Here is a 27056-nt window from a genome sequence, read left to right as displayed (position 1 = left end):
TCTGCGATCAGAGGAGAGAAGAGACTTTCTGTAAACCAGAACAACATAGATTTTTCTTTTGCAGCTTTTATTTCATCGTGGTAGACACCGGTTGGGGGAGAGCAGAGAGAATCTTGTGAGGAGGAAAAAATTATAGGAAAGGATAGAATAAAAAAGCTAAGAGCTGAGTGTAAAAAATAATGAGAAAAAAAAATGCTATGGTATTTCTTTAGTCCCTTTTGAGATTTGTGTAATACTATCAGCCAATGCTGAGAATGATCTGCTTTGTAAGCCCACAGCAAAAATATCACCCATTGGAGCAACAGGGGATCTTTTTTCCATAATTTATTTCTCTTTTTTTTTTTTAATTTTTAAGTTTTTTTTTACTTCCATTTGCTTTAGTAAGAAATTCTTCCTGTGCTCACTTGGATTTTGCTATATATTTTAAAGTATTGTATGTACAACTGCACATAACAAGCTCGATCACCTGGTAAGATTTTGCAGGCTCTCCCAGCCCTAGTTAAGACATGATTAGTTTCTAGGGAGAGTTTGACTAACGCCATATGCCATCAGATTACTGTGCAGTTTGGAAAAAATCCCAAGGCTATATCCTCCTTTTCTTGAATGTTTCATATGCTTCTGCAATGTAGTGGCAGAGTATTATTTATTTTTTTTTTTAACAACTAAGAAGAAATTATCTCCATGATCCACATTTTCCAGACTGACTGAAATGCCACAGCAAAAAAAAAAAAAAGAAAGAAATCTTTTCAGGTGTCTTCTGTGTGTTTGTGTGCAGAAGGTTTTGCAGTTTGAAGGCTAACAAAAGCTACCTTCAATAGGACTTTGCAGGAAACTCATTTAAAATGCTTCCCGCTCCAAGAGATTATCCAAGTGATAAGGCATGACTAGGGGGAGGAAGAGAGAAAAAAAGTAAAAAAAAAAAAAAAAATCAAAGAAACCAGAACATGTCTAAAATGTACAAATCCTCTTTTGCCCCCCAATCAGCTATTCACTTAGGTGGAATCGACTGTATCTTTTGTACACAACCAACAAATAGAGAAAAAAAAAAAAAAAAACAGGCACGTGAAACAGTGAGGTGTGCAGATGTATTACCAACACAGAATGACCACCAACAATACAACACACAAAGTAGAGAGACAAGTATTAGGAAAATGGTTTAATATTGGAGACAGAAGCAAAAAACTGCATCACACAATAACATACGTTACAAAAATAAGTCTGACTGTTTCAACTACACGGTTATGTTCACAATGAGGACAGAAGAATCAGAAAAAACTCTGATCTAAACAGCAAAAAAGCAAACCCCTAACGTTTTAACTAATACATTTATCCACGCAAAGTGACCGAGTACTCCTAATTCTAATTACCTTATTGTGTAACTGCACGATACAGAATAAAAAGTGAAACTTACCGCTTTTGTTAAGACAAAATTCTAAACACTAGATATAAGCAAAGGGAAAAAAAGAAATCAAGCCAAAGTTTTGAATTCTCGAAACAAAACCAACTCTCTTTCTACCATCCAGAAATCAAACTTGAAAATCAGTCATGATCGAGGGGGCCCACGAGAGTAAGCCACAAAAATTTCCATTTGTTTTTTAATCTCCAGTATAAAAAGTTCCACTGGTACAAAATGCATAAGTACAATCAAGTTGTAGAAATAGGAAAGCCTGCTTTTTTTTTTTTTGCCTTTTTTTTGTTCTTTTTTTTTTTTTTTGGCTCAAATTCCATCAAACAACAAAATCCAAATGCATCAATAAAACAGAAACAATACTCAAATGGTCTTACAGTTTCCACTAGATTGCATTAACTTTGGCTTTTCTCAGACAATACTTAAAAACTAGTTTGTAATTCTAAACAAAATGATAGTATTATTAATCTACAAACAACAATTCCCACAGCACGAAAAAAACACAAATACATAGGTTTGTTTTTTTTTTCTTTTTGTATGACATTATCCAAAAAGGTAATGAAACTACAGGATATTTTTTTCCTTTTGTTAATTAGCACTTAAGATAATAAAAACAGAAACAGTAAAATGATTCCAGAGTAGCACAAGCCAAGGAACTGTAACCCCTATGGTGAAAGAAAGATGAACTTGTTACTCCTTTGAGGACTGCCATTTCATTGCAATTAGCTAATTTGTTTGATAAAACAACTAGTCTAGTCTTTTGATTAGAATTTTGTAAAGCAATTTCCCTTGTTTTACTTCCTCTCTTATTAGGCCCTTGCACCCTTGCAGCTTTTTCCTTTCATTATTTTGAAAGAGAACTGGTAGATAATTTGCCTCCCAGGACGTGTATGTTTGGGTTTTTGGTTTTGTATTTGAATTTTATTTTTTGTTTTTGAATTTTTTTTTTTTCCCAGAGATGGACACTTTTCTAATCAATGACTCATCTCAGTTGCCTGGAAGTACAGAAACATTCCTTGTCTCCCACTGCTAAGCCAATGTCCTGTGGAGTAATTCAGGGCAGCCTGATGTCAAGTTACACTGCCCAAGGACCAGAGGCATCAATACTCTAACTGGACTGGAAGACCCACAGGACACACCAGGGCATCTACAAAAGCTTTGGAAATTTAGACGGTGGGTACAATGAGAAAAATTAGTGAAACAGTCTCTAAACAATCCAAATGATGATCTCATATTATATATATATATATATGTACATATATATAATATAACGTACGTGAGATGATACTTCGAATACGCACAATTGCTGCAAGTAGTACAAAATAGCCCTCAAAGGGTGTAGGAAGGCCCCAGCAGTAGTAAAAATGTGAGAAAAGTATAGATCATTTATTTATAAGTGCATGTGCTATAAGAAGGAAACTTTTTTTGCATCACTAGAGGCTAGTCCTTTCCATCCCAGGGCTCTACATAAAGAAGCATTTAAGTTGGGGATGAGAGACAAGAGTGCACCAGCTGATGTTGCTCATATAGGGCTTCGTTTTTAATTTTAGGTGGCTCCAGATATAACCAGATAGAACTAGGAGGTGGAAGAAGTTATGGCACTTTATGACCTGTAGCAGGTACTGCTGCTCACACACATTGGATTGGCAATGAATTTGCTGAACCGGTGGCAAAGAACCGAATTTGGTTGTTGGTCACTGTTTGTGCGGTAGGAACGCAACCCAATCAGACTTACAAGGCAGTGAAAAGGGCTACCAGCATCTCTTTTCTGGCTCCTTACAAAGAGCTTCCTCCAGCAAACACCCACATCAGTCACACAGATATTCCCATGGACCACGGGCACGAGTAAAGTTACTCCTCTCTGTACGAGTGTCTGCAGGAGTAAGCCAGTATATTGCCGTGACAAATAATGGCAAATAACACCAAACATTACAGTGTATGTAAACTTTATCCATAAAAAGTAGTTTAACTGCAGTGCACACTGAATTTTCACCCAGGAAGATCTAGTGCATCTGATTTAAGCAAAAGTTCATTTATTTAAATTACAAAAATATTATTATTCTTTTTCTTTTTTTTTTTCCCTCAAGGTTTTCAAATGGTGGATTGACCGCTCCTGGTTGGGAGTGGCTCACACAATAGATAATTAAAGAATTGTTTTCTTTTTCTTTTATTTTATTAATACTGAATAGCATATTCCAGCAGCATATTAAAAGCTCTTTAAGAAAAGACAAAATCCCCAAAATCTAAAAAGGAAAACCACAAGTTAATTACGGTTTTAAATAATTTTAGTTATAGATACAGAAGAAATTTAGACAGCAGTAAAATATTTTTGTCCTTCAGATCTGCCCTGTGCATTGTTCTGATTTCAACCATGTATTAAATAAACCACAAAAAACTAAGTATATATATATTTATAGATATAGATATATATATAAAAATAAACAGCAAAATGGTGAATGTATAAAAGGTATTAACACTCAAGACAGCTCTGGGTGGAAAGGGTTAAAAGTTCAAAACTTTCTCACCTTAGAGGTTTCCATACAATATGAAGAAAATACATAGTGAGGTTTGCTTTCACAGCATTGATGTGTGCAGAGTGGTTAAAAAAGTGAAACATGGGCACTTATACAATGTTTTACAAAAAACATCAAAGAGAAATAACAAACAATAACAATTTCAGGCAACAAGACCACAGGATAGCAAGTTAACAAACTTTTTAACCTCTTTTTTTCTTTAAATATTAGGGATTTATACAAAACACATAATAAAATACCCATGTTATCAAATTACTTCACACAAGAAACACACTGAAGCTCTAGGAAGAAAGTACCTTTGGAATTTGGCACTATAGTTTCACTGATTTTTTTTTCTTTAAAAGAAAAACTGATCACATTTTGCTGAACACAAACACACCTAAATTGTTCACAATAAAAAAATGACATCAATGCGTCACAAGCCAACACAAACTTATTCTGGAATATTTTTTCATTTTCACATGAAATTATTTTTTTTTTTAAGCAAACAACTTTTTTTTTTGTGTTTTTTTTTTGAATCTTCTTTTTGTTCTTGTTGTTCAAGTAAACCAATTTCAAACTTGTCTTTTTATAAACATAGAACACTTAAGACCATAAGACTCATGATGAAACCACAACTTAATTCACAGAAGCACCAACGTAACACATTTTACAGTAACCTTTCTTCTGTACATTGAAACAGTATAAAATATAGGTAATTTCATGTGCATTAAACCATGGATTGTCTAACTGTGAGTCAGTTCAGCAAAAGGTGACACAAGTAGGTAGCATTTGCCCTAAAACAGGGTAAATATTTTCTTATACTAATCTACAAAAAGTGGTTCTATATATATACTTTAATGAGAAAGTGAGCCACCTAAAATGGCCTTATCAAAAAACTTTACACTGCCTGAAAAATGTAAAAACTATTACAGACCTCTAGAGACTTAAAATCAGACAGTTTTATTTCTCAAACTGTTTTGGAAGTAGTCTGTTAGAAACCAACATTCTGTGCCTCTGGACACATATTGCTATTGTCACCAGTGACCAGGCAGAATGCCAATCCCTGTATAATACTTTCAAGTCTGTTTTTTTTTTATTTTTTTTTTTACGAAATGAAAAAAAACAAAACCAAAAATCAACCAAGAGAAAAACCCAAAACAAAAAAAACCCAAACAGAACTAAACAAAAACTCCAAGGAAAGAAGAAAACCAGAAACTAAAACTGAAAAGAAAAGGAAAGAAAGAAAAAACATTTTGCCACAGGTTGTTTTTAAATCCTATCATTAATTTATCTAATAATAAATTTCAGTCTTGCATGAATGCAGCAATGTTTTTTCACATTGACTTCCCAGAATTCATAGCTAGATGAGGTCACATGCAAATTTCAAAGGTCAAACTAGGTCAGTAGGAGAACCAAATATGATGTGAGGTCAGAAAGACATCAGAAACAATGACGGGACGATGAAACTTTTTTTTTTTTGAGACGCCACAGGGACATGCTAGGCAAACGATGGGCTAACGGGCATGGAGATGTCTAGGGAAAAAACAAGGAAGAGGAAAAAAAGTTACACAGAATCTATGCAGCACAAACAAAATCACTTTTATGGGTGCAGGAGAAAACTAATGCAAATCTTTTATCAGTAGAGCCTACGAGCTGTTCACATAATTTGCATTAACTTACAATACTTGTCAACAAGAACACAATGGAACCCCAAAAGAATCCATCTGAAAGCAGTCAGAGAGAATGGATTCCTCTTTGGGGAGAAAAGAGAGGAAAGAACCAGTTCCTACAAATGTAACAACAGAAAGGTACAGGGAGGGGGGGGAGGGAAAGGGTCAGACAACTGAACTTTAAACTAGGTAATGGAAACTACGAACAAAATAACCAGACAAATACAAACAAGAGGATAAAAGCATGAACTGCAAAGGGTGGAGGGTTCAACAGTGAAAAAGCGCCCATTCTTGGCACAATTACTCTAGAGACTACTTCAAAGGATCTAGCTAGCATAGAGAGCTGCTCTTTAGGTATCCAATAAGTTAACAATAGGCAATAAATAAATTCCATTATTTCTGAGGCAGTAAAAATTTTGTATAAAAATAGAAATGCTTTTTACAAATAAAATTTACAGGCCTGTGGCTTTCTTTTTTTTATTATTATTAAATTTATCTCTCAAGAAACATCAAGTATTGTCACTCATTTTATTTTATTTTTTTTTTATTTTAAACCCTGTAGCTTTAGAAACAGATCTCTAAATCTTTTTTACATTAATCCTTTCCAAAAAAACAAGAACTTAAAAAAAATGAAATAGAAAGACGACCAGTGTAAAATCAGACTAATATATAACAATACGTTGATTTGAACCGAAAAAAAAAATCAGATCTTCTCAAAAAACAAGTTGATGTAGTGGAAAGACTTATTTCAATTTTTGTTGCAAAATAAGTGCTTCAACTGGCATGAGGCCATTTTGTTTAACCTATAAACTGCTGGTGCCACCCTGGTAAAATACGATCCATCCATAGAAAACAACTTTTATTGTGTGCTAATGGCACCAGGGTTCACAGAGTTAAATTGCACATTTTTTTGTGTCTGTGTGTGTGTGTGCTGTTTGGAATTTCAAGACGTTTATTTTTGTTTCGAAAAGGAGATAAATTATGCTGCAAAACAAAATACAGTAACACAACTCAGTAATTACTTGGCAAGGAAATGGGAGCCAAGTGCAGTAAGGACAAGTGGGGAGATGGAAGTGGTAACTGTAAAAATAACTGTCCCTTGGTGAAGGTTGGCTCTATGTTCTTTCTTAACCCCCCTGCAGAGGACAGGTTTGCTCATGGGACTTACCCTAAGAAAGCTAAAATAAGAGCAGTAAGCATCTGGGGTTAAGATCAGTAAGGTTTGCTGTCATTTTTGGAGCGTTTCAGCTGAACCTTCAAGCGTTTCATGCCAATCTGAAAGCCGTTCATAGCCTGGATAGCAGCTTGTGCAGAGACCGGATTGTCATAGCTAACAAAACCTGCGAGACACAGAACACAGGCGGGAGAGAAAGTCAGCTCTGGGTTACAACAAATGTCAGAAGGCACTTGGTTAGAATTTTATGATTGCTATTTATTTGACACATTCACCTGGCTTTCAATTAGTTATTTGATCACATTTCATATCCCATTTCCTCTCCTGTTTCCTTTTGCCTTCCTCTTTACCTACATAATGCTTCTTTACTAGTTGGGATGCAGTTGGCCAATTTTGGTGCAATGCAGTTTCCATTTTGTTATTTATATTCCTGCCTTAGAGACTGAAGATATTTATTACTGTAACACTTTTCAGTGTGGTATTAAATACCTCCCAGTCTATCAGGAAGTGCTATTTAGGCCAGTCTGCAAAAGGGAAGCTGAAACAGCAGGACTGGTTACAGAATCAACCCCCAAACTGCCTAAACCCATTGGCACACCTGGGTGTGAGTTCATGTGTGCTATGGAACACTCATCTCCTTGGGCTCGGCCTAGGACAGTTGCAATATTAATATTTTGTAATTTTACAGCTCCTTCCAGCTCAGGATCTCAGGGTACCTTAACGTTAGTTAATTCAGTCTCTTTGTCCCCAAAGGGGCATGCAAACATCAAAATTAAGCAGCATCATAAAGACAATGGTAGGGTTTGATGAGAACTCCAAGATCTCCTCCTCGCATGTGAGCTCTAACTAGGAGGATAATGCTTGCTTGGGTAATTCAGAATGGCTGGCCTGGCTCAGATTTCTTTTCCCTGGGAGACTGAAAATGTTCTGTTCATAATATATTCAAATCTCCCTGATTCTGGAAGCTCAAAGTTCATTTTCATATCTGGGCCTCCCACTTGTAATTGCAAAGCTCACCTAACTGCTGCTCTGCCTCAGCTTGGGCTGATTATTACTGCACTCAGCCTGCTGCTATGCATCTGCTTTGAAATGCTCCCTCTTCTTTCCACTTGAATTTGCCTTAACATATATCCCCTCACTCTCCTAAAGCAGGGATGCCACACACTTTGTCTTCAGTCCTAACACACAGGCTTCTCAGTGCCTCTCTTTCCTCAACCAGCTTCACTCATTTGTGCTCAGTGTCTGTGTACTTCTTGGATTCATAACCCCTTTTTACCTCTACTTTAAGCTATCCTTTCATGGCTCTTGCACTGCTGCCCTCTTCCAATTGCAGAGTCAGAGTGTTATTATGCTTTCCCCACTGCATAAAATCTTCCCCCCTTATCAAGGTATCCTTGTCCAGCTGTTCTCCTTCACAGATCATCCCGTGGCTTCACCTAAAATCAACTTCACCAAACAATTTAAGTTATGACTCTTGTCTGACAACTCAGGCTAACTTCTGTTCCACTCAAAACCACCTCTCATTTAAACCTCTGCAGACTTTCTCCTGGCCAAAGCCAATATGCCATATTTTCCTGTGATTATTTGTTACCTCCTTAAGGGATAATAAATGTTCCTCCATACCTTCCTTGGTTTTAGTAACTCTTGCCACTTCCTCACTTTCTCCCTGAGATAATTTCCTCTTAAATTTATTGCCAAATCCTGAGGAGCTTCATCACTCTCTTCCTTTCTTCCTTTTCCCCTACTTGGTTCTAGGAGGTCATGTCTCTTCACATGATTCCAATCATTCTCTTAGCTCTACATCCTGTGTCTCCCTCCATGAGCTCTAGGATTGCCTCAGGGATAGCAAAGGGAACTAGCACCAGTCTGGAGGCAGCTGTAGCACTGTCCAGGCAGATGCTCCACAGCTGAGGTGTAGCTACTCCTACCTACCTTGACAGTTCAGCATTTCCCTCTACAGCTTTCCTGACCTTCACTTTATTCTCTTACGTGCATATTACTGCTATGAACTTATCATCACTCTAGTTCCTTTCCTTTGTACCTAGTTTTATCCACCTGGAAAGTAAGCAAGTGATCCACACTAGTCACTTGGCATCTGTGGATGGTGAATGAAGAGAAGGAAGCACACTGCTGGCATCAGCCCCATCATTCATTTCTTATTCAGATTCACAATTTGTCTCTCTACACAGAATGCAATACCTGCATTAGCTTGTTACGCTCTCATCTTCTTTCTTATTGAGAACCTTCATTTATAAATCTTACTGAGGAATCTAGAATTCCTTCCCTTTATTTGTATTTTTCTGATTGCACCCATTCATCATTTTTTGTCTGAATTTTAAACCACAGGTTACATGAAGTTGGAGTGATGTTTCTTATTAATTCTCAAAGACCCTGTCATGACAATTCTGATTTTTGTTTTAGATCTTTGAGTAGCTCTATAATCAGGATAAATAATTTTCATCATTCAAGTAACAATTTTGCTATAAGGCTGACTGCATTTCTGCATTGATGTAACTGGGTCCCCCCTCCTCTGCCTCACTTACATATCTCATTTTTCTTATTGTAACATTTGTGAAAGGCAAGAGATAAGCTGGAAGAGTGAAACCCTTTGTCTGCTGAATCAACTAAAACCCATGGAGCCTGTGAGAACTCATGGAAGAGCACTTCCAGGTGTAAACACACTGTCCTGTCATCCTCATCACCATTTAATCCTTTGAGCATTCATTTTGGGGTGGACAAGAAAAGAAAATATGCCTAAGTCCTTTTTCTGCACAGAAAAGAAATTTTTCATTTTGTGAAGCAGTTTTACATGAAGATTCATCACTGTCTATCACTCACTCAGAATAAACCTTCCCATTTCTGCCAGACAGACTCGGACAATCTTTACACCTTTTGGATGTTCAACCTGTTCTCATTTGTAATTTGACTTCCTCCTCCTTTGGGCAGGAGATTGGAAACTCCAGAGTAGGAAGCCCTAAGCATGTGCAAATTATTACAATAACAATTACTATTACTAGGGGCAAAAAGACCAAACCAAACCAACAAATAAAAAACCCAAACCTAAACTGTACCAAGTGCAATGACCATAAATAATTCAGCAGAGAAATGGGTTCTTCAGCAGTATTATTGTCAAAGTTTTTGGGTGGGTGGACAGAAAAAGAAAAAAAAAAAAGCTTTTTGAAACACAAATATAGGACCAAAATAAAAATTAGACAATTCTTGCTAATAAAGCTGAGGAGGTGCATCCAGACTATGCCAGTACATGAAGGTAGCAAGACTAACTCTGGCATTGCCTGTCATTTGCAGTCTCACCAAATAGTCACCCACTAATCAGAAAACTCAGCTTCATCTGCCACTTCTACTTTTTGTTTTTAAAGCAGAGCTCCCTCCCTGGTGGCAGAGTATCTGGGAAGGAAGACTGAAAAATGGAAATATCAATGAAAGCTGCCTAAAACCAAAAAGAGAGAGGATTCCTCCATCCATTGGGTGCTGACACCTCCATTTTCCCTTAGAGAAGATAACTTTGGCGCATCACTAAGTTAGGCAATTGTGTCTCGCAAACCCAGGCAAATGTGTAAGAAGGTAATGAAAGAGTAAAAGAAAATGCACAAAAAGCAAGTGTGGGAAACGATCTGATGAATTGAGCCACCTGCCCAAACTGATTTACATTCTTTCAGCAGTCACCACAATTGCTGCATTTTGATTAACATAGCTTGATTTGTCTTTTCATCAAGATTCCTGAGACCTCAACAACGATTTTGTAACCCCCAACATACTAACAGAACTGGCTCCAGATCAATGGAGAGTCCATTTCAATTCCACTTTTCAAATTTGCAAGAGCCCCAGGGACTGCTTTAACCCATTGCAGACACAGGCTGGACTATGCTGGTCTAGAGATGAATAATTTTCTGTAAAGCCTAAACAGGTGAATGCCTTCAAAAATGAATGGAAAGACTGTGGGAAAATGCAGACAGAATGTAACACTCTTTCTGTGAACTGAATCAACTTTCCAAGTGTACTGTCCATTCCACTTTTGTCACATATAAAGGTGCATTCCTTTACTCTGGGAAAGAACTGCCACTTTAAAGAAAATTCCAGCATTTTATATCAACCCTTATAAAACTTATGTTTTGAGAGATTCCTTCCACCTCCTAAATCCTCACTGTGTCTTGTATAAGACCATAATTATTAGACCAATGCTCCAAAAGTTTACCACACACTGACATTATCTGCTCCACTCCATCAAAGCACTGAACTGGTGCATCTCTGCTATTCCAAAGACATCAGCCCTCCTAATCAACCCTAAAACTATTTTTATACCAACACATCATCTCCTCCTCTGCTGTGATCTAATTTTCTGACAACTCAAAGTGTTCTCTGGGAAACTTGACACTGATCTTGTGAGGCTCTCTTCATCCCTGCCCTAAGGTAAGGGAGATGCCACCTTCCATAACACACCGGAACCCACCCACAACAGCCAGAGCTGCATAGCTGGACACCAGCTGTCTGCAGAATATTCTGAACTACATGTACACGCCATTCAGTCACTAATTGCAAAATCTTGTACTTAATTCAGAAGAAAGAAATTCCTGTAATGTAGAAGCAATGGGTTAAACATAGAGCTTTTTAAAGTGGCTCGGCTATACAATAGAGAATAATTAGGTATCCATAATAAGGCAATTTAATAGTATACTAAATGACATTCCCCCACACAGGGTGTAATTAGTTTCATGTACTTGACACATTCATGCGAGATGTCAGACTGGAAGATTATTATTGGGTTTTTTTTTTTCATATCCAATTTTTAGTTGGAAGTAGTTTGTCTTTGCATCTTCCTGCTCATTTGAGGATTAGCAGTCTATTATTTTTGGAATGATTTTCCAGTATGACATTTCTCACATTGCTGTTAATTTTCTTTCCTGGCCCCTTTTCAGTATAGTGCATGTGGCTTTTACTGTTGGATTTATTAAATTTGACATACCAAAGCACTTGCTCAAATTGGTCTGTTTGTCAATGAAGACTTTAGCAGAGATAACATTTCCAAAAGGCATGAACATCTGCAGAATGTCCTGGTCTCCAAACTCCTGGGGGAGGTGGTAAATAAAGAGGTTTGCCCCTTCTGGACCTTTAGGAAAATAAAATAAATAAAAAAAAAAAGAAGTATGAAAACAGCTATTACAAGTGCTACATTTAATCTGTTTTTTCCATAATACTTACTGAAGCTGGTGGTCAGAAAGCATTTCACTTTCTAACTCTGAAGGAACAAAAGCAAGTGGATCATCAAAAGAGCACAGCTGAAATACAGCTCTTGAGAGCATCCCATCTTGAAAAGTGTTTACTTTGAAAAGTGTTTATTTCATATCTCTGTTAAATTCATCCTCTTTCTTCAATTTACATGAGTGTCTTTCAGTATAATTAAGGTTAGGAAAACAGGTACAGAATGTATTGGCTCTCAAAATGCCCCAAGAACTGCACAAGGAGTCTTCTGCTGCTTCCAACACCTGCATGGGTTTGTCAGTTTAATTCCAGTTGCAGGAACTTATGGAAATGGAAGCAGGTGAGCTCAGATTTGAGTACCACAGATTTAAACTCAAATGGCAAGAAAGTGGTGCAGATAGCAATAAAACTAGTAAGAAGAAGCACACCTTGTGACTTAAAAGTCAGTGAAGTCAGTGAGAAAAAGATATTCAGAATTAAATTTGTCCTGACTCATTTAAAAATAAGTTGTTTTTTTTTTAAATATAAATCCCCCATGCAAAGATCTGTCTCCTAGAAGAAGCTTTGTAAAGCAAGACTTAAAAAGAAGTTCAAAATTAAGTAGTTCAGTTGCAATTAAGTGGCTTTAGACTTAGTTCAGTTGGCAAACAAAGGTGTAAACTCAAAGGTGCTTTGAATATTTTCCTTACAGACAAGATTTGAGGCATATATTATGTAAGGTGTAGGTTAAAACATTCATCCTAGTGCTGATAGGTTATTTTTTTCCCCTAGCTCAGTGGCAGCACACTGGAAAGGAGCAATGGATGCCAGGCAGAGTGTGATACATGATGGAGCCCGATGTGGCCTCCATGCAGGCACCAGCAGCGTAAGTGGTACACAAAGGGAACAAACATTTCTGCTAAAACCACACCTAGAATAGCCTGATTACCTCTTCCCTTGCTTAATGGAACCTAAATGTGCCTCAGATGTGATGTCCTTGGTTTTCTGGAGAGGAAGAGGAAAGTGCTCGTGAGATTTACAGAGTTCCTTCTGCAACAGAGCCACGGAGCCTCCCCTCTCCCACACAGAATCAGGCTGGCTGCTCTTTCTCAGCCTGAAGGAAAAGGTAGCAAAGTTTGCCCAAAAGGAGGAGATAAATGAATTAGATTTAAAAATATATATATATAAAATTCTGGTGAGGCAGGAAAAAAAAATGAAATAAACTTGTCAGTTGGAACTTTTTTCTTCTTGTCACAAGTAAACTATCATTCCCAGCAAATAATGTTCTTTAAAATAGTAGGGAAAAAAATTTGCTAAATAATATTTAAGAGCATATTCACGAGGCAGTTCACTGTGCTTCAGCATTTAATATTTCTATAGCATTTTTCTCTGGTACTTGTTTATCCTCAACCACTTGAGACTCTTCCATCAGAAATCATGGCAAGACACAAAGCCTTGTTGTCAGTATTCAGTACTGGAATTCAGTCACTTGAACTTAACCACCTACTAACAGATACAAGATATATAACAAAAACCACTGTGTTTTAAAAAGGATGCTGGCAATTCATAAAAGTAAAGAAATATGCCTAAAGTTGATTTGAATGTTTCTGAACAGAGAAAAATTAAAATAGAAAAAAAATCAAGCTTTCCTTGACTATGTATCTTGCAATGACACCAAATAAACAATTTTTTTCTGGTGTCAAATACATTATTGTCACTGACCAAAGGGCCTGAGGTGAAAGATAAATGCAGAAAACAAAAAATGTGGAAAAAAAACATTTGGAAAAAATCCCCTTTCATTTTAAATAATTCAAGCTTTTAGCAGCAAATGAAAGAAAAGACTTGAGAGAAAATATACATTTTAACTCCAGTGTCCCTATACAATAACCAGCTGGGGGAATGCCAAATTTGTCTTCCTAGGAAACACAAAATACTATTTCAAAAGAGGATAAAAAAGATTTCTCTTGAGGATATTATACTAGGTTTATTTCCAAAGCTTATCCTTGGCAAGAGCAGTAGTGACAACATAGATACAGTCTTAGAGAGCGTGCAGTATTTTCCTGTCTTTGTAGAATTAGCTGGAAATTAGGACATGAGAAAGCAACGAAAACAGAAACAACCCCCCTGAAAATGCCTGGGAAGCATGAAGGGGAACGGAAGAGGGGAAAAGGGTAGCCTCATTTTCCTAAACACCTTGTAATTAGTATTCATTTATTCTTAGCAATAACTTCCTGAGGTTTATTTGCTGTTGGTGTGGGGAGAGAGGCGCAATCATTCACTTAGCCGCTTCCTCACAAGACCCACAATTAAGCAAAGAACCACTCAAAGTGAAAACGGATCTCGTCATTAGCTCAAAACCTTAATCAGATTAACTCCACTATGACAGAAAATGGAAACCAGAAGACAAAATTGCATCCACAAAGGGATGAGTTTTGTCAGCAGTTTTTATATGGTAGGTAGTAAATGCTTTTACATAAGAAAGGGAATGGGTGGCAGAGCATAACTTGATGGCTGAAAAGTGAAACACATTAGGCAGTGGCGAGCAGGAGGAAACCGGAGGGAGAAGAAATCGCAGATTAGACGGCCTGGGGCCTTCCGTGAGGCCTCCACGAGGGCAGAGCCGCGTGGCAGGGCTGGGGCCGGCTGGGCACTTACCTTCCTTCTGGCTGCCCGCGGCGCTCTGCTGCTGCAGCAGGCTCTGGCTGTAGAGGGTGGGCAGCGCGGCGGCCGCGTACTGCTGGATTCCTGAGTAGGCCTGGGTGAGCGCGTCCATGGTGCCGGCCGTGCCGTTCGTCAGGCCTGTAGCGCCGAGTCCTCCGTTCAGGGCCGCCATACCTGAGAGCATTTGAGCAACTTTACAAAAAACCCAACAATAGAGAAAAGAAATTGCACTTGTTCATTAGTGCTTTCCGAAAGTCGTTGGTATTATAACGACACTGACGACGACAGCAGGGCATGCAGCTCGGCACGTCACCAAAATGGGACTGAGGACAAAGAAACACGACTTTGGCATCAGGGTCACTTCAGCACGAGGGTTGCACAGTCAAATGGACTCGCATGCAGCCTGCTACTGGCAAGAACTACAGCTCCGGGCTCCTGAGAGCCTCCCTGCTTGTCCTCCTCGACACCGGCGCTTCTGCTGCGGGTGTCTGAGGCGGCAGTGTGGGACCTGTTTGACCTGTGTCCTTGTCTGTGGAAAAAGCAGCCTGTGAGGAAACCCGCTCTCCTGACCAGGGTCTGCAGCAAAAGCCATGACGACACCAGATCAGAAGTGTTTTGCTTATACAGAGTAAGCAGAGAACCCTCATTGTCACCTTGATTTTTTGAGATTTTCTAAGCCTTCTGATGTTGACATTATTGTAGCGAATTTTCTCACACACTTTCTGTAAATAACTCATTGTTTTGCATTCTTTTATGGAGGAGAAGAAATTTGATAGACTGTTGGTTTGTCCAGTGTCATTGGACAGGTGGCACTGTCACCCTCCAATCCACTGTCACTTTTGGAAATCTACAAATGCTGCAGTCAGAAAATAAACTTCCCTTTTTTGCCTTGAGAACGGCAGCGTGTGCACGTCATGTTATTTCATGTCCTATAGTGACACCTAATTAACTGCATTTAAAACAGGCCTTTTTCAACCTAAATGCTTCTATTCTAACCCTCTATACAGTTACAGGCTTTGTCTCTTAGGCTTGTGGTAGAAAAATGGACTGCGATGCTCTTTGCTTTCACCTTCCTCCTCCAGTTACTCCAGTCCCTCCACAAGAGATGAACAACAACACACCCAGAGTGACTAAAAATACTTCACCCAGACTAGGCACCTTTCATGAAGAAACAAATGCATTTATTTCTAGCAATGTTTTTCTTCACAAGGGAAGCCGAGTCACCTTTTTTTTTTAACTTGCAGCAATTCTACATCCTGATAAGTAACAGAGTAATTTAACTGGGATGGCTGCTAAAGAGGAAATTTCAGATGGGATTGCTAGCTGTGCAGAAAATGACATCCCTCATCCCTGCAAACAGTGTGGGCTGCATAAGGAGTTGTACTACTCTGATTTGATGGTGGACAAACTCCTGAGCTACAGCTTCCCTCCTCTGCTTCTATTGCTCAGCATGACTCCAAAATGAGTTATGTTGAAGTTAACAGTGCTAGTATGTCTTTCAGAAACTCCAGAAAAAGTGAATTTGCTGTTGGAAGTTGAAAGCATGGCAGGGTTCAGAGCCCTGCTCATCTTCCACACACCCAGCCTGTGTCCACCTGAGCACTGAGAGCACATCAGGACTGAGAGTCAGAGCACGTTTTCTGCACAATTTGCCATCCCAGCTCCTCACCTTGTAGGTGAACAGCTCACAAACAACTTAAAGGGCTTAACAGGCCCATAGAGGTACAGAAGATCAGTCCCTAGAAAAATGTGTGTGTGTGGGGGGGGCACCTAGAATCACCAGCAATCATTTCTCAGACATTGTCTAATGTTTTGACTGGTAAAATGGAGGGTGACTGGTGGTGTCATATTAAGACCCCAAAGAGAGGAACAGTAAAGAGAAGGAAAGGGCTTAATTTCAGAGCAATAATAAGGGTTGGTATGTAAATTGGGCAAAAGTGGGGAAATTAGGCAGAGGACACTTTATAGTAAATTAATAATTAAATCTATTAGACTGGGAAACAATCTTCAAGGAAGATGGCAGAAACCTTATCACATGTGTAATTTAGATACAGGAAGAATACTGCAGGGAATTATCCAGCATTGACAGAGGAGGATAAAGATGCTGACCCCAGTATCCTTCTGCCTCTTATGTAGATTTGAAAAGCATATTCCTATGAGTCTCCAATAATCAGGACAATTGCTCAAGTGGCACCTTTTTGGCTCCACCAGACTCTGTGCCAATTAAGAGAATTGTACTGCATAAATTATACCTTTTGATCTTACTATAATTTGTGTGACTAAACACTTGACAGAGATGTGATATTCTTAGCCTTTCCTTAATAAAATGTCTCACTTTGAAGACTTCTCTTTCCCCTCCACCCCACTTCAGAGCATCACTGTACCCTGATGGGAGGTACTGGCTGCCACTGCTTCGAACAAAAACCCCTGTCAGAGCTCAACAGACCTGGGTATTTCTTGTATAATGGTTCCAGTTATAAAACTGCATTGGGTTTGGGTGGTAGTGGGGGGGATAAAGGGATGGTTTCTCTGAGAAGCTGCTGGAAGCCTCCCCTACATCCTACAGAGCCAATGCCAGATGGCTCCAAGACCTGCTGGACCTGCTGCTGGCCGAGGCCCATCAGTGACACCTCTGAGGTAACCTGGTAAAGGAGGAGAAAAAGCCCTGTGCAGTGGTAACTGCAGCTGGAGAAGAGAGGAGTGAGACTGTGTGAGAGAAACAGCTCTTCAAGGTCGAAGGAGAAGGAGGGGCAGGAGCTGCTCCAGGCACTGGAGCTGAGGTTCCCCCGCAGCCCCTGGTGCAGCCCACGGTGAGGCAGCTGTGCCCTGCAGCCCATGGGGGTCCATGGGGGAGCAGAGATCCCCCTGCAGCCCCTGGAGGAGCCCCACCAGAGCAGGGGGATGCCCAGAGAAGGCTGTGAGCCCACGGGAAGGAAGTGCTCCTGGCAGGACCTGTGGAGAGAGGATTGCGCTGGAGCAGGTTTGCTGTCAACACTCGTGACCCCGTGGGGGACCCGGTCTGGAGCAGCCTGTCCTGAAGGGGAATGCCATGGAACAGACCCACTGGAGCAATTTGTGGAGTGCTGCAGCCTGGGAAAGGGACCCACACTGAAGGAGCAGCTGAAGAACTCTCTGCTGTGGGAGGGACCCCAGGCTGGAGCAGAGGAACAGAGTGAGGAGTCCAGCCCTGAGGAGGAAGGAGCTGCAGGAGCAGTGTGAACTGTCTGCAATGCCCATTCCCTGTCCTCCTGCACCACTGGGGACAGTAGATGGAGAATTCAGGAATAAAGTTAAGCCTGGGAGGAAGGTAGGAGTGGGGAGAAGGTGTTTTTAAGATTTGGCTTCATTTCTCATTATTCTATTCTGAATTGATTGGTAATAAATGAAACTAATTAAATAATTAAACTAATTTCCAGGAGTGTTCTGCCTGTGTTGGTAGTTGGTAAGTGATGTCTCCCTGCTCTTATCTCAACTCACAAACCTTTTGCTATATTTTCTCTCCCCTGTCCAGTTCAGGAGTGGGTGTGACAGAGTGGCATTCAAAATATTATAATAACAATAAAAATAACAAAACCAATATCGATAAGAATTTTTATAATAAGTGAACAATATACACTATATTATATATTAAATATTACTAGTACTAATAATGTGATCCTGAGGCTGACTGTTGCCTGCTCTGCTGTTCTGTACTTAGGTTTGTGTCCCTGCTTACACACAGGACCGGTTAAACTAAAGGCTCCTTTTAAAGCAGCTTGTATCTCTCTTTTTATTAGAGCATTGAAATAACCTGATAACAGAGGTAGCATTAGGACACCATGTTATCTTTTGTGAGTCATTGGCCTATTAGATAAACATGCTCTGTGTTGCAGTGGGCAGCATCCTCCCCCTCCTTTCCCCTGGAATCAATAGCACTTCCCACCCAGCGGCTCCAGATCAGCCATCAGCCAGACAGCCCAGCCCACGGCACTGCTCCTGGGAAGGGCACAGCTACTGCTACCCCAGCCCACGTGTGGCATGCACCTCCCTCCTGAGCAAAGCACAGCTGCAGAAAGCACCCCACACTTTCTGTTCTTACATTTTTATGAAATCTGCAAGGCCCAGCTGCTGTTACGCATCTCTGCCATCTCTTTATTATCTCTACCAATGCACCTCAGTCACACACTGAACTCTGGTCCCTTCCTCCCTTCTGTGAAATAACCTTTTGGAGCCTCTCATCTATGGCCTTCTACTTTTCTGAGTTTCTCTACATAATACAAAAGCAACAAAGCTTGGCAAGTCCAAAGGTTTCTCGAAGTGCTTTTCAAGCACCTTCAAATCTGTCATGAATGGTTTTATCTCTGTTTTACAGATGTAAATAAGGGGGCAAAAAGGCTAAGTGACTGCCCTGGGGTCACACACAAATACTGTGCCAGAGCTGTCCAGGATTCTGAAAGTATGGTCTTCTTTCTTAATTGCAAAGAATCACTTCCTCCATATTTAGTAATTTTCCCTCATAATTCATAATTCTTTTTGGTACTTGGAATTCTTAAATTTACATGCTCAAAACTGCCAGCCTAGTTTTGCTACTTAGAGCTTGAGGTGCTTCAAGAATAACCGAGGGAAGACTAAATCCCCACACTTTGGTACAACTGCTGTCAAAACCTTGGAGACACCTAAACTTACCATACTTCACTTTATTTAAGGCCTCCAGACATCTTTTTAAAATGCTTCTTTCTACAAGCACAGCTTCTTTTCACAGACCCAGACAGGACCAAGAAAACAGATAAAAATCTTCTAGTGAGCTCAGTGTGGAAGACATTCTCCATGTGATTCTCATGTGCAGGGCAGGACTTGGCTTAGGCAGAAGAGCAGCTCTTCAAACCTCTCTATAAATCAATGCCCAAGCCCAGTGCCACCTTCTGATTAATTTTTGGGTTAAGCTCTGCTTGCTTTCTGCTTTGGATTTTCTAATTCCCCAGCTAGAAGCATGTCACTCAATTCCCAGTTTGCTGCACGGTTACTTCAGGAATGTCCCTGGCCAGTAAATATTTTTTATGGTCTTGCTTGTGACCATGGTATAAGCCATGTCAGTGTGGAGCATCAGACTTACTGAACAGGAGGTTTCCCAAAGGCAATCTCCCAGGTGGGTTTGAGTGTGCATGACTGAGTCAGACATGGTCTTCAGGAAAAGCCCCAAATTGTCATTAAAACGGACAGGGGGGGTTTTTGTAATTTGAGCAATGCTTCGCTATCATCAGCATCATGAGTGCCAGAAAGTGATAATCAAATTCCCTTTTGAAGGAAGCAGTGCCTAATGCTGAGCTGTGTCATGAGGAAGCAGCTTCCCCTCTTTAGCTCTCTCTCAAGTATGCATATACAGAGACAGACATACTCACACACATTTTGTAAGCACCATACACATATCCATAAAAACATCCATGAAGAAGATTTGGGACTGCAGTCACTGTCAGTACAAGTCCATGGAAGCAATGGTGACTTAAAACAAACTGAAATTTGGTACCAGGTTGTGAGTACATCATTAATACTTCAAACGACACATGCAGATAAGTTTGCACACACATCACCTCAAAATACTTGCTGAGAAAATGTAAACTCTTTGCTTGCAGCCTAGCAAGGAGTGCTAAAAGGAGTGCAACAGAAGGGCTCCCACACAATGAGCTCACAGGATTCAGTCCTGCTTGGTTTTGATGAAGGAGTACATCATGTTGGAGTGCTCCTGTGTGCCTGGGTTCTTAGTACTTGCTGAGGGGTGGAGTGGGATGTCATATTTTGCTCTTGATATTGTGATTTTTTTATACACCAAGTGAAGCACAATGACTGGTAATCAGAAAGGACATTTCATGGTGTCTTACTCCTGGAAGGGTAGCTCTCTTACTACCAGAGGTGACGGGAGGAGAGGAGGTAAGCCACCCTTCTGTGCATGCCATTTCCAGTGGCTTGCTTTGACAATAATGGAATACGAAGAAAGGAAACTAACATCTGCCATTTTGGGACCTAATACTAATTTTTCTTAAGTTGTCCTTGAGTTGTATTTACAAAGAGGTTGTTTTGTGTGAAATGCACACGTCCTTGCCAGAAGCAAGTCCTGTTTTACACGAGACCCCATGCAACCATTCAACATTGCTACATGGACATCCATAAGCCCCCTTCCTTCCCAGCTCCCAACAATGCCAACCAGAGATCACAGAACAAAAAGATTGGGTGAGCAGCCAAGTAACAGTGACAGAAAGGACATCATGCAGAGCATCAGAGTGAGCAAGAGATACTGAGGAGGACATCCATTCCTGAGGGTACATTATGATGGGTCATGGACTGCCAATGACCAAATAGATTCCTTGCATTGCAAAAGGAAATGCAAGGAGCAACAGCAGCTAAAGAAAAAAAAGAGGGAGGGGGAAAAATGCAGCTGGGCAAATCTCTTCTGTTACAGGCAAAGGTGAAGTCATCATAGCAGAAACAATAATTAAAAAAATATAAAAATATCTTCCTTCTTCAAGAAAATCTTGAGCAGGGCTAAGAACAAAGAAGAATGTTCTAACAACTACTGGCATCTACTTAGCTGGAGATGCCAGGGTTTGTTGAGATGTCATAGGATAGGTGTGTGTGCTCTGGCATTTCAGGTGACTGACTGCATGTTCTCCTGTACTTGCCAATTAAAAGCCAAAGACTTGCCCTCATTTTTAAAGCATGTTGCTCTCAAGTCAATTAGATAATTCTTACAGATGTTTTAAAGGACTGCCACTGTGGCACTACATTTCTGAGTGAGGTTCTGTACATTGGGGTGATACACTTGTTGTCAGACTCCCTCAGTGAAAAAGGAGCCTCTCCTATAACCTTGACAACCCAAATCCCCAGTGACAATTCTTTTACTTTCCACATTTACTGCAAGGAGTCTTTATACAGGGACACAAGGAAATTCACTTTGCAGAACAAACTGTGTGAAACTAAAAGACTCCAGAGAACTCCATTTTAGTAGTAGTATGGAGCTGAATGAACTTGACCCCCTTATTTGGTGTAGAGATTAAAAATCATATTATCACTTTGCAATTGATAGTTTTTGTGGCATGATTATTGGGGAAGGCTGTCCACCACAGCAATAAATACTCACTGTTTACGGTACCTGCTAGTGCATTAATATTATTCAGTCCAACAGTGGCTCCAGCCAGTCCTTGGAGAGTACCCAGAGAAGTCAAAGAATTCATGGCCGCACCAGCTGTGGAATTAGCAGTTGATGCAGCCACTGAAAGGAAAAAAAAAAGCAAAACAAAATTAAGGCAATTAACTTTGTTTATTTTATTTGATCACAGAGCAGCTTACAATCACACAGAGGAGCACAACAGGGCTACTTACAAGGAGAAGGAAAAAAGAAAATGAGATCAACAAGACCAAACTTGTTCAAGACATTAGCAGTGTGATTGTTCATGGGAAGCATTGATGAGCCTAGAACTGCAAATACTAGATCACAAAATTCAGTGCTACTATTTGCAAATATATAAACAAACCAGTATGTCTGGGATCAGACACTTTCTCAAAAGTTTCAATCAATCTAGCAACCCAGGTTGATCAGCCAACCAGGCTTTTGAGATTTTGTCACACACCTCAAAGTACATCATTACACAAAAAAGAATTTCTCAGTGTTTTTCTCATACAACAGATTACTATTCTGTGCCCCAAATGTTCTAAGAGTAAAGTAAATTATTCTAAGTGAAGACACTATGCTCTAGGAGACACTGTATAAACTTCATTTAAAGACCTGAAGATTAGAATAAGAAGAATGACCAGGTAAATACAAAATGTGTTTTATTGCAGGCATTTATCCAGGCCTTTCTACATAGATAGTCATGTATATGCACCCCTGTGGTACTGTATGTATCCCCAAAAGCTCTGCCAGAGGGGAAAAGGTGGAAAAATTTCCTTGATGCTACAGTGTCAAGGGAATGATGAAGGTAGTGAGATAAATCAATCTAAATTATGTGTTTAGGGAGAGAAAGAGACTCACTGGTCATAGAAAGTTGTAAAAAGTCATCATTTGGGATAGGTTGGGTGAACTAGAAATACCAGTCTGTCTCACAGAAGTGCCTTGAATAACCAGTGTAGATTAAACACTTAACTCACAGCTAGGTAAAGGCTTACCAGATGAATCACACTCATAAAAGCTGCAGAAGCAATTAAGTTTTTAGTGCATCTCCTGAGCCCTACTTTCATGTATCAGTCATAAAGAATTCCTTTTTTTTTTTTTTCTGTTATAACATTGCATTATCTTAGGAAAAGCGAATATTTAAAGCCAGAGTTTTGTTGATGATGTACTGGAAGTACATCATGTCTACAACCAGGCTTTTTTTTGCTCCTATTCATTACCTAGCTATGAAATAGTTAAGACCACTTTTATGTGATGCTTTTTTGGGCTGTCATATACATCAGATTACTCAGTGAACCCTCAAGAAAGTGAAGTCTCTGGAGCTGACAGGATCCAGTAAGAAAAGTAGGAAGTAACTTTTTCATTCTATGGGTAAACCTTGAAGCTGTAACCTACAAATAACCTGCCTTTGCAACATTAAGACCCACCAAAGACAAGTTTTCACACTCTTGGGGCCTCAAAGTACAAAGAACATTCTTGCTGTGGGGGAAGAGAGATTTCCAGACTCTGTTATGCAGTCCTTGTCTCTTAGCATCTGCAATGTTAACTCAAATAATTTTGTATGTTGCAAACAGAAGCGGCTTTGATTATTCAATCTGTCCCCACAAAGCAATAAGAATCCAATAATGTCTTTGATTTAAAAAAGTAATTAAAAATAACAAGTAAAAAACCCCACTTTTTTCAGATAATGTGGGCACCAGCAGAGAAAAGAGGAAAAAACCAAAGTGAATTCCCTGTGACCAACACTGGTCTGTGTTTCTGTCAATGCTCATTAGCAAAAGATTTAAATGAAGTATATAAAACTCAAATCTGAAGGATCTGATTAGTTTTGACTGGACTAAATTCCATCCATTTTCTGCTTTAGAGGATTATTACAATTTTCCCTTGAGTAAACACATATAGTTAAGGAATGAGAGAAATGGGGACTAGGAAACTGCCTGTAAATTACATTAAAGCTGGGGGCAAATAGCTCCTGTGAACAAGAGCCATATGCTTATGGATTGTCAACACATCTGTTGGAGAAGGCAAAAAAAAAAATCTGCTTAAAACCTTCCCTCTTGTGCAGCCCACAGTGAAATATTGGGACTCTTATTCCTGGCTGCTCAAACACATGCTCCAGGGATGTCAGTTTCTGGGGCCAACATCTCTTTTTTTTTTTTGCTATCAAGTTTTTGCATTCCATCAGGCAAATAAAGAGCAGGTGCCTCAGTGCTTCTCCCCCTTGAAGCTGCAATGCAGATTATCCTGTTTGTCTGAATAAAGACTTGGCACATACTCACTGTACAATACTGCTGAAGCCCTAAAGCACCTCAGGCACGAGTGTTATGTTGTTGTGGTGTTTCTTCTGTCTGCCTCACAGATGCAATGGGACAATCCATGTTAACCCTCTTTGGCTTAATATTTCTTTGAGAAGAAAGAAACTGAACACACTGTGTGGTTTCCATCTCTTAGTGAACAGGGGGTGAATAGAAATGAAGGGAACTCCTTTTTTTAGGGTGCTTGGAGAGATCAAGCAGCTTCTGCATCAGGCTTCCTGAGAGACCTCACACTAACTGAGACCTACATGTATGAAATAAAGATGAAGACATTGGTGAGTAAAATATTACCAGAAAGGGGTTATCGAAGGTACAAAATATTAACAGAGGTGAAAATTTCTAACAAAATGCTGTATAAAACCAGCAGATGAAGCAATGGCACGCCTTGTCCCCCAGAAATCTAAAGGAAGCTGAAACAAAAGTTTAAAGGTCCTACAAGACAAGTGTGAAGGCTTATACCAGCTGAAAGTTTTTACTTTGTATGCTCCCAGATGAAATCTATCTAGAGACAAGGACTATGCTTCTCCTGTCCTTTGCCATTTTCTAGTTCCTTTCAACTAAAAAATTGTAACATATATTAAACTGAATGGAAAGAAGAAAAATCACATGCCTTGTGGTAACAGCAAATGACTGCACTACTTTGGGGGAACCTGTATAACTCTCTTGTGTCAGCAAAAATCTCAGGCTCCACAAATGCTCAGAGTAATGGCAAAGGAAGAATAATTCACTGTCAGAATACTTTCTATATTTATGTATTTTAGTTGTCCAGAAGACAAAAATAGATTGGCTACCTACATAATTTATAAATTGGGTTTTACCAGCTTCCTCTGAAACCAAATAAATGAAAAAAAAGAAAAAAAAAAATCCCAACTCCCTCCAGCCTTCACACCAGAACATTCACAGAATCCCAGAATATGCTGAGTTGGATGGGACCCACAAGGATTATCAAGTCCAACTCCTGTCCCTGCACAGGATGCTCCAAGAGTCACACCCTGTGCCTGACAGCATTGTCCAAACACTTCTTGAACTCTGCCAGGCTCAGTGCTGTGCCCTGGGGAGCCTCTTCCAGTGCCCAGCCACCCTCTGGGTGAAGAAACTTTTCCTGAAATCCAGCCTAAACCTCCCCTGACTCAGCTCCAGGCCATTCCCCCAGGTCCTGTCACTGGGCACCACAGAGAAGAGTTCAGTGCCTGCCCCTCCTCTTATTGTGCTTCCTCCATTTAACTGAGGAAATTTTCACTATCAGCTTCAAGCTTCAAGCCAAGAAACTTGGCCTTTGGTTAATATATTAATTGACAGAGTTCTCTTTGATACAGAGAACAAGATTTTATGTGGAGTGGTTGCTCTACACAATATTTGTGTTCAACTAGTAATACTGCACTCTTGGAGATTTTTAAGTCTGGAAGGAGCTGGCATTTTCAAATGTTCTCAAAACATTCACTTCTGCCTATAAATGGTTCTAAACCCTTTTAGGTAATTAAAAAAAAAAAATTAACAGAACTATGAACTAGCAATGAGCCCTTTCTCTTTTAAATTTTAATTTAAATTTAACTTCAACACAATTCCTAAAAGCTATGCCAACCTAGAAAAACAACAAGAATTAGCCCAGAACCTTTTGGCCATTCTTTTGGCTAGCTTTTGTCAATAGAGTCATAATGATTTACATCATCTGGATTTGCCTCAGCTGGAAAACTAGATTCAGGATAACAGCATCTAGGAAAGGCAATGATGTGTAAATATTCCTTTGGCTTTGCTACACACACTGTGGATGGAATTAATTTCCCCACCTTTGGCAGCCTTGCTGTTAGTTTAAGCTAGTCTAGTCAAAACTAGACTGTTTCTGAGATTTAATGACCTTCAATTCAGACACCCTACCTTTAGATTTCTATTTCAGGTTGGGCTGACTTGCCCTAAAGACCATGTGGATGAGCTCAACTACCAGATGCTACTGATGCCTTTCCCAGCTTTCCCTCAAACATCTTGTGAAAGCAATTGCTATGATTTTTGTTGCAAGACCTTCTGCTTCTTCACAGTTGCTGCCTGTCTCTTAGAAAGCTGTATCCTGGAGGCACAGGCACAGTTTTTGTCATGCCTGTTTACTTCCTACACCTCCGACCAAGGAGTGCCCTTGGTAGAGCTTCTTGCTATACTGAAACCACAGATTTATGCAAATTTGCCTTGGGCAAATCCACCCCTCTCATGTCTCAGGCCAGCTTATAAAGTGAATCATAGAATCAGAGAATGGTTTAAGTTGGAAGGAATTTTTAAAGATCAGCAATGAGTGATCTGCAGCAAGAACAGGTTGCTCAAAGCCCCATCCAACCCAGCTGTGACTGTTTCCAGGGATGGGGCATCCACCACCTCTCTGGGCAACCTGTGCCAGTGTCTCACTACTCTCATAATAAAAATTTTTCTTCCTTGTATCTAGTTTAAATCTACCCTCTTTTAGTTTAAAAGCATTGCCCCTTGTCCTATTTCTACAGACTCTGCTAAAAGGTTTGTCCTGATCTTTCTTGCAGGCTCCCTTTAAGTACTGAAAGGCTGCAATAAAGTCTCCCTGGAGCTTTCTCCTGGCTGAACAACTGCCTCAGCCTTTCCTCACAGGAGAGGTGCTCCACCTCTCTGATCATCTTCAGGAATCCTTTTCCCACAGTGGAGGTCCGGGTCCAGGAAAGCTGCTGAAGACAAAGAACTAAGTAACCCACCTCTGACTGTTGCACTGAAGGAAAGGACCTATTCCAACCACACATGTGCCACTATGTTTTAGCAGAGAAATGGTTTGCAGTGTGTAGTCAGGCTCATTCTTTCCTTAATTTTTTTGGGGTAAATGTCTAAGTGAAAAAAAAAACATCCATTGACTTCTCAGCAAAGTCCTATACCACAAAAAACCCTGGATCTCTTTGAAACTCCCTGCTGTATGTTTTAACTTGGTGCTATTTATGGACAATGTAAACTGTGCACTTCTCCATTCCTCT

At 39.8% G+C, this 27056-nt stretch overlaps 1 protein-coding gene across 1 annotated transcript in view; it reads right to left on the bottom strand.

The window, feature by feature from the left end:
- Positions 1 to 265: 265 nt before the first annotated feature.
- The window catches only part of CELF2 (CUGBP Elav-like family member 2), a 373570-nt gene continuing 346779 nt past the window's right edge, over positions 266 to 27056 (bottom strand). The window contains exons 11-15 of the mRNA XM_084206937.1: positions 21749 to 21868; positions 14620 to 14799; positions 11750 to 11893; positions 6763 to 6934; positions 266 to 5457 (exon numbers count right to left, since the gene is read on the bottom strand). Coding sequence (XP_084063063.1) covers positions 6807 to 6934; positions 11750 to 11893; positions 14620 to 14799; positions 21749 to 21868 — 572 coding nt within the window. The 3' untranslated portion in view covers positions 266 to 5457; positions 6763 to 6806. The remainder of the gene's footprint in view (positions 5458 to 6762; positions 6935 to 11749; positions 11894 to 14619; positions 14800 to 21748; positions 21869 to 27056) is intronic.

This window comes from Fringilla coelebs (genome assembly GCF_963513975.1).
Source record: "Fringilla coelebs genome assembly, chromosome: 5".
NCBI lineage: Eukaryota > Metazoa > Chordata > Aves > Passeriformes > Fringillidae > Fringilla > Fringilla coelebs.
Note: the sequence above shows the minus strand (reverse complement) of the source record. Positions and strands in the feature narration are given on the sequence as shown.